Source organism: Crocuta crocuta, unplaced genomic scaffold (genome assembly GCF_008692635.1).
Source record: "Crocuta crocuta isolate KB4526 unplaced genomic scaffold, BGI_CrCroc_1.0 scaffold90, whole genome shotgun sequence".
Lineage (NCBI taxonomy): Eukaryota > Metazoa > Chordata > Mammalia > Carnivora > Hyaenidae > Crocuta > Crocuta crocuta.
The window spans coordinates 5,724,654-5,740,608 of NW_027527449.1; the positions used below are offsets into that span (position 1 = coordinate 5,724,654).

The 15,955-nt window shown below is 36.3% G+C and overlaps 1 protein-coding gene across 3 annotated transcripts in view; it reads right to left on the reverse strand.

Annotated features, from left to right (window-relative positions):
- The window catches only part of SORBS2 (sorbin and SH3 domain containing 2), a 188,027-nt gene that overhangs the window by 94,796 nt on the left and 77,276 nt on the right, over window positions 1-15,955 (reverse strand). For all 3 annotated transcript variants that reach the window (XM_077762335.1, XM_077762327.1, XM_077762313.1), the window contains 4 exons: window positions 11,528-11,577; window positions 6,745-6,837; window positions 610-636; window positions 235-359 (listed from right to left, as the gene is read on the reverse strand). In XM_077762335.1, the coding sequence (XP_077618461.1) occupies window positions 235-359; window positions 610-636; window positions 6,745-6,837; window positions 11,528-11,537 (255 nt within the window). In that variant the 5' untranslated portion in view covers window positions 11,538-11,577. The remainder of the gene's footprint in view (window positions 1-234; window positions 360-609; window positions 637-6,744; window positions 6,838-11,527; window positions 11,578-15,955) is intronic.

Below are 15,955 nucleotides of genomic sequence, written 5' to 3' on the forward strand. Positions count from 1 at the left end.
AATGTTAGAAAGTGATCTACTTTTACAACCTGAGTCAGAAAAAAAGCCCACAAAGCCTGTTTTGAACTTAAACATGTTGTGAATTCAAGTTTGACAAGGAACACAGATAGAAAAGCAAAACATATTAAAGATTAAAGATGTTCTAAATACGCACCTGTCGCTAGAGAAGAGACTCTAAAGTGTATTTTTAACCATGTTTAAAATAACATAGTAGACAAGAATGTGCAGGATTACCTGAGTTGGTGACTTTTTTTCTTGTAAATTTGGTCGAACGCTTCTAAAACCTTTTGCTGCAAGAGAGGAATATGTAGCATCGCCGTTCAATGTCTCTTGATTTCGATCATTGTAAGAGCTCCAAGCTTTTATTAAGGGAAGACAAATTGGATACAAAAATATCTACATTCACTTTTAACATTTTTTTGGGTAAAATTTATTTTTATTTCCAAAATAACTTCTTTGTAAAAAGAAATTAAACTTAGTTTAATAGACATAACTGTATATGCAATTGAAGTTTACTGTGAGGTCAACAATGTGACTACAAATATGTTAAAAAAAAACCAAAACAGCTCACAACAGATGTAATGGTTATTCAGAATAGCTTTTCTGTACCTGAGTCTGGTGACTGAGAATCACGTCCTAAAAGAAAAAGAAATGCTGAAATTAATACCAGGGTAGTAAAAGAAATGAACAGTCTAATCAAGATCATTTAGGAAAAAAGAACCACAACCACTTTTTTTTTTTGCAAACATTATCTCATTTCTGAAACTCAAAGTAAGTCAAATCTACTAAATTAGAGATTTGTGCATTTATATTTATTTCAATTAAAATATCATTCATTAAATATAATATGTAATTAACACATATAACAAACATTGATTTTTTTCTCCCTCAATAATATTGCAACCATGTAATTTTTATCTTATTGTTGCCCAACCTGGATATATGAATTTTTAAATACCAAATTAAAGGATCAAAAGGTGTCTGGCTTGTAAATAATAACTGCTTCTCCAAGCATTAAATCAAACCCCCAGATACTTAGCTTTCACTGCCCTGGTGTTACTAACCATATTCAAGTCCTGTGTTAGATAGTGATCAATTTTTTGTAGCCTGCATTTCACTTTTATACTTTAAGAAAGAAAGTGTAGGTGTTTCTACCATATTATGCAATATTTTCAATTCATTCTCTGAACTTTGAATTTTCTTCTTGTTGCCATTTTAAAATCATTTTGTATTCAAATATGAAAGAGCTGTTACAATATATTCCATTGTCTTGGAGTAAGCTGTGGAAAGCAAGTTTAAATATTAACACATTGCTTTTGACAATGCAGTTGGAAAATTGCTCCATGACATAATTACTATCGGGTTTATTCGGATTATACATTCAAGAATATTCTGTAACTGATATTTACTAGAGGTAATCAGTTTGTATTTCTTGGTTCTTTTAACTTTAGAAAGGACCTTAGGGGTTATCCAGCCTAATCTTCTGTCCAGTCCTGAACTCCTCCTCAAGGTTTCCCGAGACCATTATTAAATTGCTGTATCTCAATGCCTAATAGAACATGATGTTACATGTAAAAAGGACTCTTCGTTTTCTTTCTAATGCTTATGGGATATTTTGAAACCTAAACACATAAATTTGGAGTGATAAAAATGAGTTGAGAAATGAGAGTTTGGTTTTCAGATAAAATATTTGATACAGACTCTTTCTAAATCAAAGGAAGAAAAATATGAAATAGCACAGAGTACATTACCATGTCTTCAGCTCAGGTGAGTTAGAGAAGACTAACAAATCGTTATCCTTTATGATAATTGCTAATTTACTATGGAATTTATCTCCAATGAGCTCAAAATCATTTTACCACAATAACATGGGTACGGCAAAGAAAAACAGTAACTCTGAAGACTTATATGTGAAATGCTTACTATTAGATTCTATTTCTAGGATTTAATGGAAGCAGAAGTGATTGAAATTCTCAATCACGTAAAGGATGTTTTACAAAGAAAACAAACATAATGTAGCAATACAGAGTAATCAGAATTCTGCTCTGGGGCACTCAGGAAGAGAGATATAAAAACCACCTGAGTGTCACATACTGTTTGTGGACAAGGAGCAAGTTTTGGGACCTGGAATGGCAATGAAAAGGGAAGGAGCAGTAGTAATTATTATTTATATCATAGTTATTTGCTTAAGAATAGGGAGTTTATTCCACCTTAGTTTGATAAAACTGAGCTTATAATGAAGGGTGTGTGGGTATATGCCGGGGATGGAGATGGTAGAAGCCAGATGCTTGTAAGTACAAGAGATGTAGACACAGTGAAGGGGAGGAAGGTATATTTAGAGCAGATTTGAAGGATGCTTGAAATAAACTTCATCAGATTGGCAGTTTGTAGAGGGGCAGTTCTGTTTCTTCTTACTGGTGACCATGCTGGAGATGATGGAACCTACAGGGGAATAAACATTATGTGCAAGACTCACATGATAGTCACTCTAGGTTCAACCAGAGGCTTCCCTCTCCCCCTGTACTGGGCCCAGAGATTTCCCAATGGACCTGTACCTCTGCTACAGGAAATATGAGATATTAATAATGGTGGGCTTTTCGAACTGTGCTCAGATTTAAACAAAAAATGAGTTTGAGCTCCACCGAATAGCCCTGCTTAACATGATAGACACAAGGGTGTAGAATTATGAGCAAGGAGCAAGGAGAAAAATGGCCCTGGCTTCAAACTTCAGGATGAATCCATATGTTAATGAATCTTATGTTAATGATTTCAGTCTACTCTTAAGTGGGTGGTTTCTTAAGGATATTGAAATGTACAACATTCATTTCTTTAAAATAAATCCAGTTATATATAGCTAATACACCGAGTCCTGATTTGCTATTTTATTATAATTCTTCAGAGGCACTGAAAGAGAAACACCATCCCACATGAATACTGTTCACCATAGCCTTGCTTTTATTTAATTTCTGCCAAGAATGCTTAGGAAAGGGAGGGCAAGTGTGGTTTGGAGCAAGTAACAGAAAGCATCCTGGAACCATGTCAAGTAAAGAGAATATAGGTTAAAAAAAAAAAAAGGTTAGCATGTAAATGATTTGGCAGATTCATGGGGAAAATGGTTTTTGCCCAGTATCTTGGGTATGATTCATGGTTGTTCACTTGTGGAGAAACTAGAACTTGAGTTTCAGAGATCAGAGACTTTAGCTTCTAGTGTTCTTTATCGTTGATGGTCATTGCTTCTCTGAAAATTGAAGAATGAGCAAATGGGACAGATTTATCATTCCCTGGCTCTTTGGCATGTGAATATAACTAGGGTCTGTGAGAATTAAGAACCATAACCGCTTTTCTCTGGTACAATGAACACTCCCGGTGTCCAGGCAGAAGGTGGTGGACACCTGTCACAGGTCTTATCAAGGCATTCCTGGCGCAGTTCGGGGACTGGGCTGGATGCCCTCAAGGTCCTTTCCAATTTTATGATTCCACCATTATGATTTTTATGTAGCCATGTTGGTGGTACCTGTTATATCATAATCTCTCCCGTGAGGTTTTATTTAAATTCCTTTTAACTGGTATGCTATATTAGACAATATAAACTACACTTTTCTTGAAAATTATGATTTTAATTCTTATAGCTCCTTTCTTTGGAGGGTTCAAGTGCTTTGCAAGAATGAATTACACATATTAATTCAAGTCAACTAACTGAATGCCTACTGTGTCTCTAAGTGCTGTGATAAGCCTCTTTATTTGTTTTCTTCATTTACTCTTGTTTAATTATGACAAATCCTTGTGAGTTTGGGAAATGATTAAGTTCTCAAAGAGATAGGAAAATGACAAAAAAATTTCTTTTTAAGAAAGGAAAATTGAAGTACAAACAGATGGAACTTCCCAAGGGTATATGTAAAACACCCAGGTGGTGTTGGCAGGATGCAGATTCTTACCATAATGGTCCAGTCTCCACAGCATACCACCATACTGGTGTTATCGTAGACTGCCACGTGTTTTGGTAAAATAAAATGTACTTTGAAAAGTCTTGTTGTATCTCTATAGTCTACAGTCAACATACTCATTATTGTGGTTCTAGCTTAGGTTGAAAATATCAGTATGTGCTATGAATTGCCCATTGGGACATTACTTCTTCTAAAAGACAAAGAGAAACACACTGATTTAAAGGACAAATAGTTGATCACTAGCTGCTCATATTGACTTTGTGATTGGAGCAGGGAGAGAAGGGGGCTTAGAATCTTTTATGGAGGTAGTCTTTTACTTAAAAGTTGTTTTATTTTAATACTATCTAATGTAATAAATATTTACTAATCCTCTTTTGATTCACAAGAAGACGCTATGTCGAATAAGTTCTTATGAAGGCTATCATAGAATATAAGAGGCATAAACAGAGGCTTATTTCTTTCTTCAAAATGTAATTAAAAGTTCCTTGGAAAAGGAATCATATCTTATGTATCTAATACAAAAGAGATCTATTTTTAACGTAGCAATTAAAAACAAAGTTCAGGTGACTTCGTTCTCTAGAAATCGTATTCCTAGTGATATAAAATTTAAAAAGGTTTTTTAATGTTTATTTATTTTTGAGAGAGAGAGACAGAATGCAAGTGGGGGTGGGCAGAGACAGAGAGGGAGACACAGAATCAGAAACAGGCTCCAGGCTCTGAGCTGTCAGCACAGAGCCCGACGTGGGGCTTGAACTTGGGAAAGGTGAGATCATGACCTGAGCCGAAGTCGGAGGCTTAACCGACTGAGCCTCCCAGACTTCCTCTAGTGATATAAAATTTTAAATGGTTGGAGCACCTGGGTGGCTCAGTCGGCTGAGTGTCCAGCTTTGGCTCAGGTCATGATCTCATGGTTTGTGATTTCGAGCCCTGCATCAGGCTAGCTGCTGTCAGCGCACAGCCTGCTTAGGATCCTCTGGCCCACCCCACCCTCCAGCCCCTCCCCAACTTGCACTCTCTCTGGAAAATGGACATTAAAAAAATTTTAAATGGTCCAGAGACATTGGATACTCTTGTTACTGAAGATAATCTCATATTCCTAAAGTACCAAATCTTCTCCATTACTTTGATTCTGAAGCATTAAATATTTTCTACTAAATTGAGTGTTACAAAATTGATGGTGTTCTAGTTTTGACTCTCCAAAATGGCAATTTCTATTTCAATCTCCTACTATTCCTTTAGCATACTTTTGTAAATCGTAACAATCTGGCATTGTTGAAGTAGTGCCACATCCCCTACATGGTACCCTCAGATGGTCCACGTCTGAGCTGCTTGGGCCAGAATTTTACTTGGTCGAAATGCCAGTGGCATTTGTGGTTAGGCATTCCAATCACCTGATGGCCCTGGAATTCTATTTATTTAATCAATCAATCAATCAATTTATTTATTTTCTTGTTTCCCTTTATTTCCTTTTCTCTCGGGTATCCAATACAAACTACACTTGAGTTTTTCTGACATTTTTCCATGCTCGTGTACACATGAACAAACATGTACAAACACATATACAAAGATCTTTCTTAACCAAAATGATATCATGCTACATACATTGCAATGCAATTTGCATTTTTAAAAATGTAATATATTATGGAATACCTGGACTGGTATTTAAACTTGTACATTGAGATACACTTGTGAACTGGAGGTGGTGGTGGTTAAGAGTGGGATTCTGCACATGAAAGCTTGTTTTTTCCCCTCAAAATAGCTGGGTAGTTTAGGATCAAGTGGCTTTAACCAAGGACATTCTCAGTATTAATTAACTACTAAATTTATGTGTATAAAAGACACTAATATGCCCAGTATGAATTAAAATTATTTAAATACTCTCAATCTCTTTCCAGCTTCTCCCAAACCTGCAAATATTATAAATAAAAAACAAGGAACCCCAAGCAACGAACACACAATCAAACCACCTAACCAACCAGCCAACCCACAAACCAGTCACAATAAGGTCTGGGCATACTGCAGGATCTACAGACACTGGAGCTATTGGGTTCACTTTGATCTTCTACAGCAATAGCCTCTCTCAGTGCAGATTGTGCCCACAGGCTTAGGTAAGAAAGACAGACATTTGTCAAAAAGAGACCCACCTCATTGGATGCTGAAATATCACACTCTCAATGACTTTCTACAGATATTTATATCTGTGGGTACAAATTAATCTTAATTGGACCAAGACATTTAAAAATATTTTTTAGAAGAGTCTTTGCTGATTGGATTAAAGGATATTTTAAGGTCTTTTTCAAAACTATTATTTTCTCATATTGTTTGCAACCTTTGGTGAAGAAGTGAATTTATAATAGTTCAGTTTCTGAAAACCCCTCTTCCTGACACCCTGTGTCCCCACCACCCAGCAGTTTTTAGATAAAAAGAAAGCAACTAAATCATGTGTGAGTTATCTTAACTAAACATTGTATTGCTTTAGTTTATGAGGGAAAAAACCCTTAATTAGTTATTAACACTTGCAGCTGTTACTCAACACATTTTTGTCAGGTGACTGTTGTTTTTAATTAGATTTTTAACATGCTTTTTATAAGGTATCAGTTTCGTTTGGCTTTTTATTTTTAGAACAAAAACAGTCATAAGGGATAGGAGCTATTCTTGAGACAAGAAAAATAAGAACTTGTAAGGCATTCGAAAAGTATTTACAGCCGCTTTCATCATCCAAACAAGATAATTCTGGAAAGAGAGAAAGGTCAGATAAAGCCAGTAGATTGTGACATTCTGTGAGTTAGCGATATTATACCTGCAGTCAATAGGTTTGGAGAACTTTGAACTCTCTTCACAGATGTTAATGTAACAGACATGGCAGCACGTTTGCGAACACACCCACCGCTATCTGAAAGCAAAAAAATGATATAGCAGAGGCCACAGCAAAGGAGGAAGCACATGCACTATCATGCATTTTTAAGTGGAACGTGCCAGACATCCATGAGGAAGATGAGCAGTCAGAATTAGTAACCATGGACTACATCTGAAAACTTCACACCCACCCCCAACTAAAACAAACAAAACATAAAAACCAGGGGTCTGTTTTAGCAATAGATGGCAACGCTTTAGTGAAAACACAAACTTTATACTTACTGTCTTAATGGTTTTCTTTAATGAAAACACAAATACGGAACTCAACTTTGTTTATACCATTTAAATTCAATTAATATTAAATTTATAAGCAGTGTGAGTAGCCTTTAGAGTTATGGACAACTTGTATTTCAGGACTGAGAGCTATGATACAGTATATTTTTTATCCATCATTTAGGCTTTACTGTATTTTAGCTATTTATGATTCCTAAAAGTAGCTGGAATCACTTCTTGAAGTAAAAGTTATTAACTGATATAGGCATGGTCTATTTGATCGATAGGATTCATAAACATATATTATTTTAGAAATTCTCTATCTTCTTATTTGGAATCAAAGGCAATATTGATATACACAGTACTGAAATGACCAATGTTTAAAATCAATTGCTTTTATACTTTTGAACAATATATATGATGATCTGTATACTTACACTGTATGGAAATCACAACATGAAATAAAATAAGTGAAAATGCATCAGCTATTTTAACATGATATGAGAAGTTTAGAGTACCAAGACTTCTAAAATTAGAAGGTTTGTGTTCTATTTAGAAATGGCCTCCAATTTCATTCCCACATTCCTTTGTGTATGGAATGTGCAATAAATAGTTTTGCTCCTTCCCCGGAATGAAACAACTGAAATTGAATTCTTCTTGGAAGTTATAACAAGAAAAACAAATCATATAACCACCACAGTGATAATATCATCATTGTATATTGCCACATGCTATTTTCCTTTTTTCCCTTTTCCTTTATTTCTTACAGAAGAGTATCCACCTGGTTTATTGGAAGTGAAATAATTTAAGAGTGTTTGGAAGTGAAACTTGAATTAATTATTGATAAAATCACAAGTGATGGTTCAGTAGAGTTTACAGTTGGTGGAATGACTCTCTTATCAAACTATAATTTCTTAAATATATGTTTAAAGTAACAATTTCCTAATCCAGACAATAACTAAAGCAGAAAAATGATTTGAAGCAACATAAGTGAAGTCAAATAAATCAAAGGTCAACATAGAAAGACACAAATGGTAGAAACATACAGTACTAAAGATATCTTTAAGAGAGACACCAAGAGGATTTTAGCAAACTGCCAAGAAGAAAAAAAAAAGGTGGCTACAAGAGAGGAGTGTTTTAGATAAAATGGAGGTAATGTCACTGAATGTGTGGTGGATAGCAGCTATGAATGGTCTAGAAGGATTGTGTAGTGAAGGGTGTTGAAAGTGGTCCCTGACCTCTAGGAAGTTTCATTTTCTAGTTCTGTTAATCCTGAACATCTGAAAAGTTTCAAAATGAGGAGATTCAGGGCTACTCATTCAATCCATGGTTCCAAAACTGTGTGCAGAGGGACCTTGGGCCCTCTCAGGAGATTTACAAGGTCTTGGGAGTATATTTTATGTTCTTGAGGAGAACACAGTGATATCCATAAGACACTGCCTGAAACTACGAGCTTCAACTAGTTCCCATTTTCAATGTAGTCAATTATGTTGTCTGCCTGTAGATGATGTCACATCTTTGAAAAGCTGGGTTTTGGTGTTAACTGTGGCAAAAAGCAAGTACCCCCTGAAAAGAATTTTGGGCCAGTAAAAGAGAGTGGTGATGTGCACTCTAATTCCATGGTCTGAGAAGTTTTGTGTGCATTCAGCAGGCACACACATTCCATTAGTAAGTACCTGTGGTTATAAAGAATTTAAAAAATGATTACTTTTTAAATTAAAGTGTATTATTTTTTCAAATTGCTTCTCAGTTGGTAGAACATAAGTACTTATTAAGTTGTCTGCACCTACTGCTTAATAAATAGAATTGTTAGGTATTTCTTTTGGCTTGAGAACATGGCTGAAAATTCCCAAGCTATCTTGACATTGTAAAACCAGGAAGTATAGGAACCTCTGGGTTAAACAGTGTCTGTATTCTAAGCTAAGACCTGTATAAAATGAAATGAGAATCAGTTTTTTATGAACAGTTTAATAAAGGGCTCCCCTTGAAAAGTTGAGACACTTGTAAAACTGCTGGAACAGAAAAATCTATTGTATTCTTTATCTACTTACTCATGTGTTGATACTTTCTGCTATTCCTTGAAGATATGTGTAAGATCTCAAAATGAGGATACTGTCTTGCATATTTCAGGTCATTTTAAAGTATCCTGATGCTACGCTCATCTTCACACTCATTCACGACCTAGAAGGCGGCAGGTCATAAATGACCTGCATACTCTTGCACTGATGCTACAGTACTCCTAGGAGCTGTTTCCACCTGCTGGGAAACACTCATGGGTAAGTCACACACTATGACTTATCTGATGTCTTTCTCTCCTTCCTTTCTTTAAGAGCTAAGATTTTTCTTGGAAAATGATGGTTCTCAAGTTCTAAGACTGGAAATAGAACACGTTTTTGTATATTTCCATACATTGTTTAGATACTTTTGTATGAAAAATGAATCACATTTCTTTGGTTGGTTTATTATGTATGTATTTGAGTAAAAAATGAAAAGCTAACTTAAAAGATTTTTTTTTCTAAAATGTTAGTGACTGACCCAAGGACATTGAAGCAGTAATATATCTCTTTAATGATTCATAGGTAGGTAACAAAGACCAGTTTTATGTACAGATATTTAAGGACCACTCTACTTTATTTTGTAGATAGAGTGACAATGCTTTCTTCAACTTCCTACAGCAATATATATATTTAAATAGCAATACTATAGTAGTACTTTGGCATTTTAGACAAAAGGGTCCAGTCACTTCTAGTCAATTTTGTACGCATATGTTTCAATATCATATTTTATGTCCATATATGTGTATAAATTCACCCAGATAAGCAAAGTAGCTATGCAAATCAGCATTCTGTATAGAGCCATGCTCATTCCTTTTAAACAACAGCATGCTTTAGAGGGTTACATTCACGCTGCTGAAGCAATAACTTGGCTCAAGTAGCCCAGAGACCTAAACAGATGCACAAATTTCTCCTTGCCTACTTTGCTATTAAGGACTGGATTCTATGACTAGGAAGATTAATTATTGAATGTAATATAATCAATATGGCATATTTAGTGTAATCACATATTATACCTCTGTCATTAGGCGAATCAGCACTCCACAAAATGAAGGATACTGGGAAGTTAGATTCAACTTTAATCCCTGAGAAGGTGCCTGCGAACAGTTGGTGAATACAACTTCCTCAAGTGGGCAGTTTGCTGGATGACAACTCTCACACCATTGCCTTCTGTTCAGCAGTGTTCTCTCTATTCTATTTGCTTTCTTCAATCCTTTTCCTTAATAACATTTCTCCTTTCATTTCCCATGTCTAATTGCCACACCTCCAACTGTCCAAATGCCTTTACTTGGTTCTTTTCTAGGGTTATCATCTCTCTCGATTTGTAAGCCTTCCTTATATATTTTGACTATCTCCAGTACCCCCATCTTGTCTGTTACTCTCCACATTTATAACTGCGTCTTCGGGGGCCGCTGACCCACACTTCTCTGAGGTCAACTAGAGCAGGTTTCTGCCAAGGGGCGACGATAGAATCATGGACAAAAGGACAAGTGTCCGTGTCTCTACCCTTGATCTGGGGATTAGATGTTGGTTCTCACCAATGACTGTTAATCGTCCCTAGGAGCATTTTGCTAACAATAAGAGATAGCAACCAGGCAAGCAGCTTGAGGTGAGAAAGTATCCTGGACCCCCTTTTTCCTTTGCCATGGAGTAACTGGCTAACTTTCCAGTGACCGCTTGTGGATAGGAAACGGTATCATCTGTGAACACGGCTTCCAGAATTTCAGTGAGAAAGTTGTTTTTCAGAATCACTTGGTAGCCAATATAAAAATTTCAAGGGGCAAAGGTGAAAATAGAAGTTAAAATATTTCTACTGTGGAAAGAAAATTCATATGTGCCTAGCATGTGTCACAAGCCCTGTTGCAATTAACCTGTATTATATAATACCTGTATTGTTATATAATACAGAGTTCAGAGACCTTAGTGTTGTTAAAGCTAGTTGGAGATACTGTTCTTATTCTAAAAATATAATACTTATGACTTTATGTGTATTACATCTAGAATAATTAAGCTGATCTCATATGAAGCTTTGACACTCTGTCTGCTAACATTGTTAACATAAAATGTTTATAAAAGGGGAACTTTGAATATTTTCTACTGCGGCAATTTGCCTATGAATTTAGCCTATTTTAAGTGGGAAATTACAGATGTATGCATCAAATGACATGCTACCTTTCCTAGGGCTCATAGGGGTTAATTTCAAGATATGATTATAGAGAAAGAGAGTAAGAGTAGATATCAAAATAGAAAATCCTCCTTTTGATAGCTGTAAGATTGGAGCACAAAAACAAAAAAAATCAAGTAATGAATTTAGATTAATCAGATCAGCAGAGTACTAAACTTAATGATTTAGGGCCAAGATGATTTTTAAAGAGTTTAAAACTAACAGAGACAGCATACCTGTATTCATTTTGACCTTGGAGGGTTTGTTATTAAAATCTTCAGTTTTCCTGTAGAAAGAAAATGATGCATTAATTTGTTCACTAGCATGTGAAGCAAAATATCATGAAAGAGTGTTTTTGTCTTGTTTTTGGTGTACCTGTGGGTTAATAGCACACTACCATTAGTCTTATTTTAAATCAGGGCTTAATAAGGTGGGCGGAAAGTATAACTCTATTCAAGTTAAACTACTATTGGCCTTTGATCATAAACGTAAACTTAGGTTTTTGTTTAATGGTGACCACTGGTAGATAAAAATGGAGAGGAATTTAATTGTGTTAAAAATTAAATCTCTTTCACAAACATTTATACTAAGAGTTTTTGTTTTCTAAGCCTGAAAGGGTCATTGGTTGTTAAATTGTCCTCTTCCAGAATTTTTAAAGGTAGTCTGGTACTTTGAAGTCATTACCTTACATTATTCAATTGATTGCAGTTTTTAATTTATTTTGTTTGAGATCATGACCTTACATTATTTAATTTATTACTGGGTCAGTTTCTTACCAGGGAATATTTAGTGAATTAAGCATATATTTTGAGGAAACAGTCAAGGAAGATGAGATTCACCTATTTTTTCTTCTTAAGACACAGGAAATATAAAACCCATTTATGTTTCAGTATCTCTTGCTGTGGTTCTTCCCAATTTAGTGTTTGCTGTATCACAATTGAGGTTAATTCACTAGAAATGGATGGTGGAATGTTGCTGGCTGTAGAAAAAGTTTTAAGATATTGTGCATTATTTTATGTCATGTGAGATGACCTAGTTCTTTCCCTGACATATTCATTCTTTCAGCCCATTTTTAGAGTTTCTTGCTTCTCCATACACCAAGACCAAAGGGGGAGGACGTGCTATCATAGGAAGCAATTCTTTCAAGAGCGAGCGCTCTGAAAGAGAGGTTTAACCCCTGCCAATCTGCCTTTGCTCCTGAGTTTGATGAACACAAACTTTTCCAGCCCCATATATTCAGTTTCCACGTACGTCAGCACTCTCCCATCTGATCATTTAAAATACTTATTTATACATTATGGACAAATGGGGAGAAGGGTGATACTTAGCAGTCTGTCATGATCTATCAAGAAAGACTTTTGATAAATACATTTTCCCTCAGTCACTACAGAGTGCACTGAATGAGTTCCCTGTATTTCTTGTCTCTGACAGAGTTCTTGCCCTCTCTTCCTTTCTGACCGTTTCTCCTCTCCTCATGTGGTTGGCTCTATTCATCAGCCATCATTTTCTTGCAATATGGCCTTTGAAGTTCATCTCTTCCAGAAAGCCTGGTTTTGTTCATCACTATTGTGAAATTATAATGACAAAATCAAAATGCAAACACCAGCCAGGTACAATGATACCTATCCTCTCTCCCAGGACTCAGGGAAAAATGGTGAGATATAATAGCCTTAAAAAAAAAAAAAAACCACACTTAAATGATAGGAGACTTAATTATGAACCAAGAGGAAAAAGATTTCCCTTTTTTTTTTTTTTTTTTTAAGAGAGAGAGAATGAGAGCATGAGCTGGGGAGAGAGAGAGAGAGAAGCAGAGGGAGAGAAAGAGAGATACTTAAGCAGGCTCCACACTCAGTGCCGAGCCCGATGCAAGGCTCGATCCCGCGACCCCGGGATCATGACCTGAGCCGAAATCAAGAGTCAGAGGCTCAAGTGACTGAGCCACCCAGGTGCCCCCAAAAAGGATTTCTTTTTAATGACTAGATTAAATTCCTAATACCTTGGTACTTAATAAATACTAAAGCAACAAAACATATAGAATGGATAAAACCACAAGTCATGATATTCACCCCAATTTATTTTGTAGAGCTATAAACTGAAAACAATACAGATGACATTCTCGTTATGTAGTTTTTGTATCAGCTGATTGTGCTGAGTGTCCTATTCTTGCCTGGAGCTGCCGTGTCCAATTCCGTGTTACTAAATATTACAGTGAATTTTACAGTAAAATTTCACAGGCCAATTGACTTTAAAAAGTGAATGAAGGAAACTACACTCTGATGAATTTTATCTCTTATTTGTCAGTGCATACAAACAACAGGAATATATATATATATACACATATATACATACATATATTTTTTTTTTCCCTCCCGCCTCCTTCAGAATACACAGAAAACTGTGGCCCTTTGTGAAGCACGCTACTCGGTAGCCTCAACATGGCCTGTGTTGAAGAGATGCCAGATAAGAAGTCAGGGAGAAAGGCAGTGGTCAGTGCGGGAGCCTTGAGAAAGCTCCATCAAACATACTTATTTTAATCTCTCGGTAGCAAAACTCTTACTATGTTAACCTTAAATGGATAAAATAAATGGAAAAAGAAAGCCTCAGGGGATGGCTGTGACCAAGTCAGAGGCAACTGCTAAAACAAGAAGGGATAAACAGTCTCCAGAAAATGAGGACTGTAAAGGACATTTCCCAAATTGTACTTTATCACTTTTTTTCAGAATACTTTATGTTAAAAACTGTCCTAAGTTTTTATTTATTATTTTTTTAATTGTTTAACATTTATGTATATTTGAGAGACAGAGAGAGACAGAGCATGAGCAGAGGCAGGGCAGAGAGAGAGGGAGACACAGAATCTGAACCTGAGCTGTCAGCACAGTGCCAGACGCGGGGCTCGAACCTACGAGCCATGAGATCATGACCTGAGCTGAAGTCCGAAACTTAACTGACTGAGCCACCCAGGTGCCCCTATCCTAAGGTTTTAAACTGAATGACAAAGATTGGTGTTTGCCCTGGAACAATACTGACTGGTAAAGAAAAGAAACACAAGGAAGGTTGATTCTCAGAATACAAAAGCTGCCAATACAAAATAATAATGTTTTTACTCTGGGCTAGAGAACTAATTGTCAACATTTGTTGTTTGAATTCAAACACAGATATTTACAAAATATCTGCCACTCAAGAAGTAAAATAGGATAATTGGGGAACAAAGAAAGGCGCCACAAATCCTTGAGTGTTTCATCTTTAAAGTGATGTATCCTGTTGCTTATAAATGGAATTTTCTGATGTTTTTAAGCTTCTCATTGTTTTATATGTCAAAATGTAAAATGACTAACTTCCTAATCAGGCAAGATATTTTCCAAGTTGTGAAAAGAAGAGCCACAGGTGATTGAGCTTTCTAGAAGAACCTGAAACCGAAAGGCTTCTTGGATGACTAATAAAAATGCATGATTCAATTTCCATTATTTGTACTAAACCCATTAACAAATCCACAACTGAGAACTCTCTTTAGACAATTGAAACTAAAGCAAATCTAATCTTTTTTGTTCTGTTCTGGAAAAGTGTCTTTGATTGTATTTACAGAACAAGCATAGATTATTCTGGAAAGCATCAAATTCCTGGAGTGTTTGCAAGGTACTAGAAGAGACAGTATTTCAAGTTTTCTCCTAAGCTGGAATTGAACCAGGGCCAAGATGGTGAAAACTGATGATAAAATGCAGACTACCTTGAACCTCAGCAAATAACCCACAGAGCAAAGAACTCTCTGTGCATTAGTGTCAAAATGATTTTCAGCGGGTGGTGAGGAGCTGTATTTACTTAAGTTCAGTTCTTGCCAACGTTTTATGTAAAAAGCAACTTTATATGTATACGAATTTGTATATAGCAATCTGCTTGTTTTGGTGTGGGTCGCAGCAGCCTTCTTTCCCAAAGTGCATATGACAATGGATTGGGTTTGTTCTTCATGCACGGGCAATAACATGATGGATGGGGAGAGTGGAGCAAGCTGAGGGCAAAATACAGGCTGGTACGAGCCCCCCTGCCCAGGTGGAATATGTGTGATATTCCCCAGATACTCCTGGCTACCCTAAAAACAAAGGACAGTGGTGTAAGTGCTTGTCGTGGCAGTATAGTAAACTGAGGCAAATGAAATATTAAATCCCCTTACTGCCTACATCCCACTGACAAGTCCTTGGGACCAGCAGAGCGATCTCCCTCTAGGAGCTCAGCTGCCTCAAGGATGACACTTTGCTGGGGGCAAAAGAGAACTTTAGCTTAATGTTATTCTAACCCCAAGGATCCTGTAAGTCAACTTCCTTTATCTCATTTGGACCCAGATACATACTGGCAATCATACTCCAAGCTTATGGCCCAGGGATATAAAGGGCCTCATGACTAAGATGGTATTCAATGGTAATAAATGGCGTTTCCCTAGCAAAAGCTAGTCCCTCAAGGTCCTGGAAACCTTGCTTCCACAATACCTTAGAGACTTACTCTATCCCTGACCCCTTCCCAACCTGAAGGGATATAATGAGTTACTCCACAAGACCCCAGAATAGCTCTTTCTGCCCATGTGTCCTGTCCCTGTGCTTTAATAAAATCACCTTTTTGCACCAAAGACATCTTCAAGAATTCTTTCTTGGCCGTTGGCTCCAGATTCCAAGAAC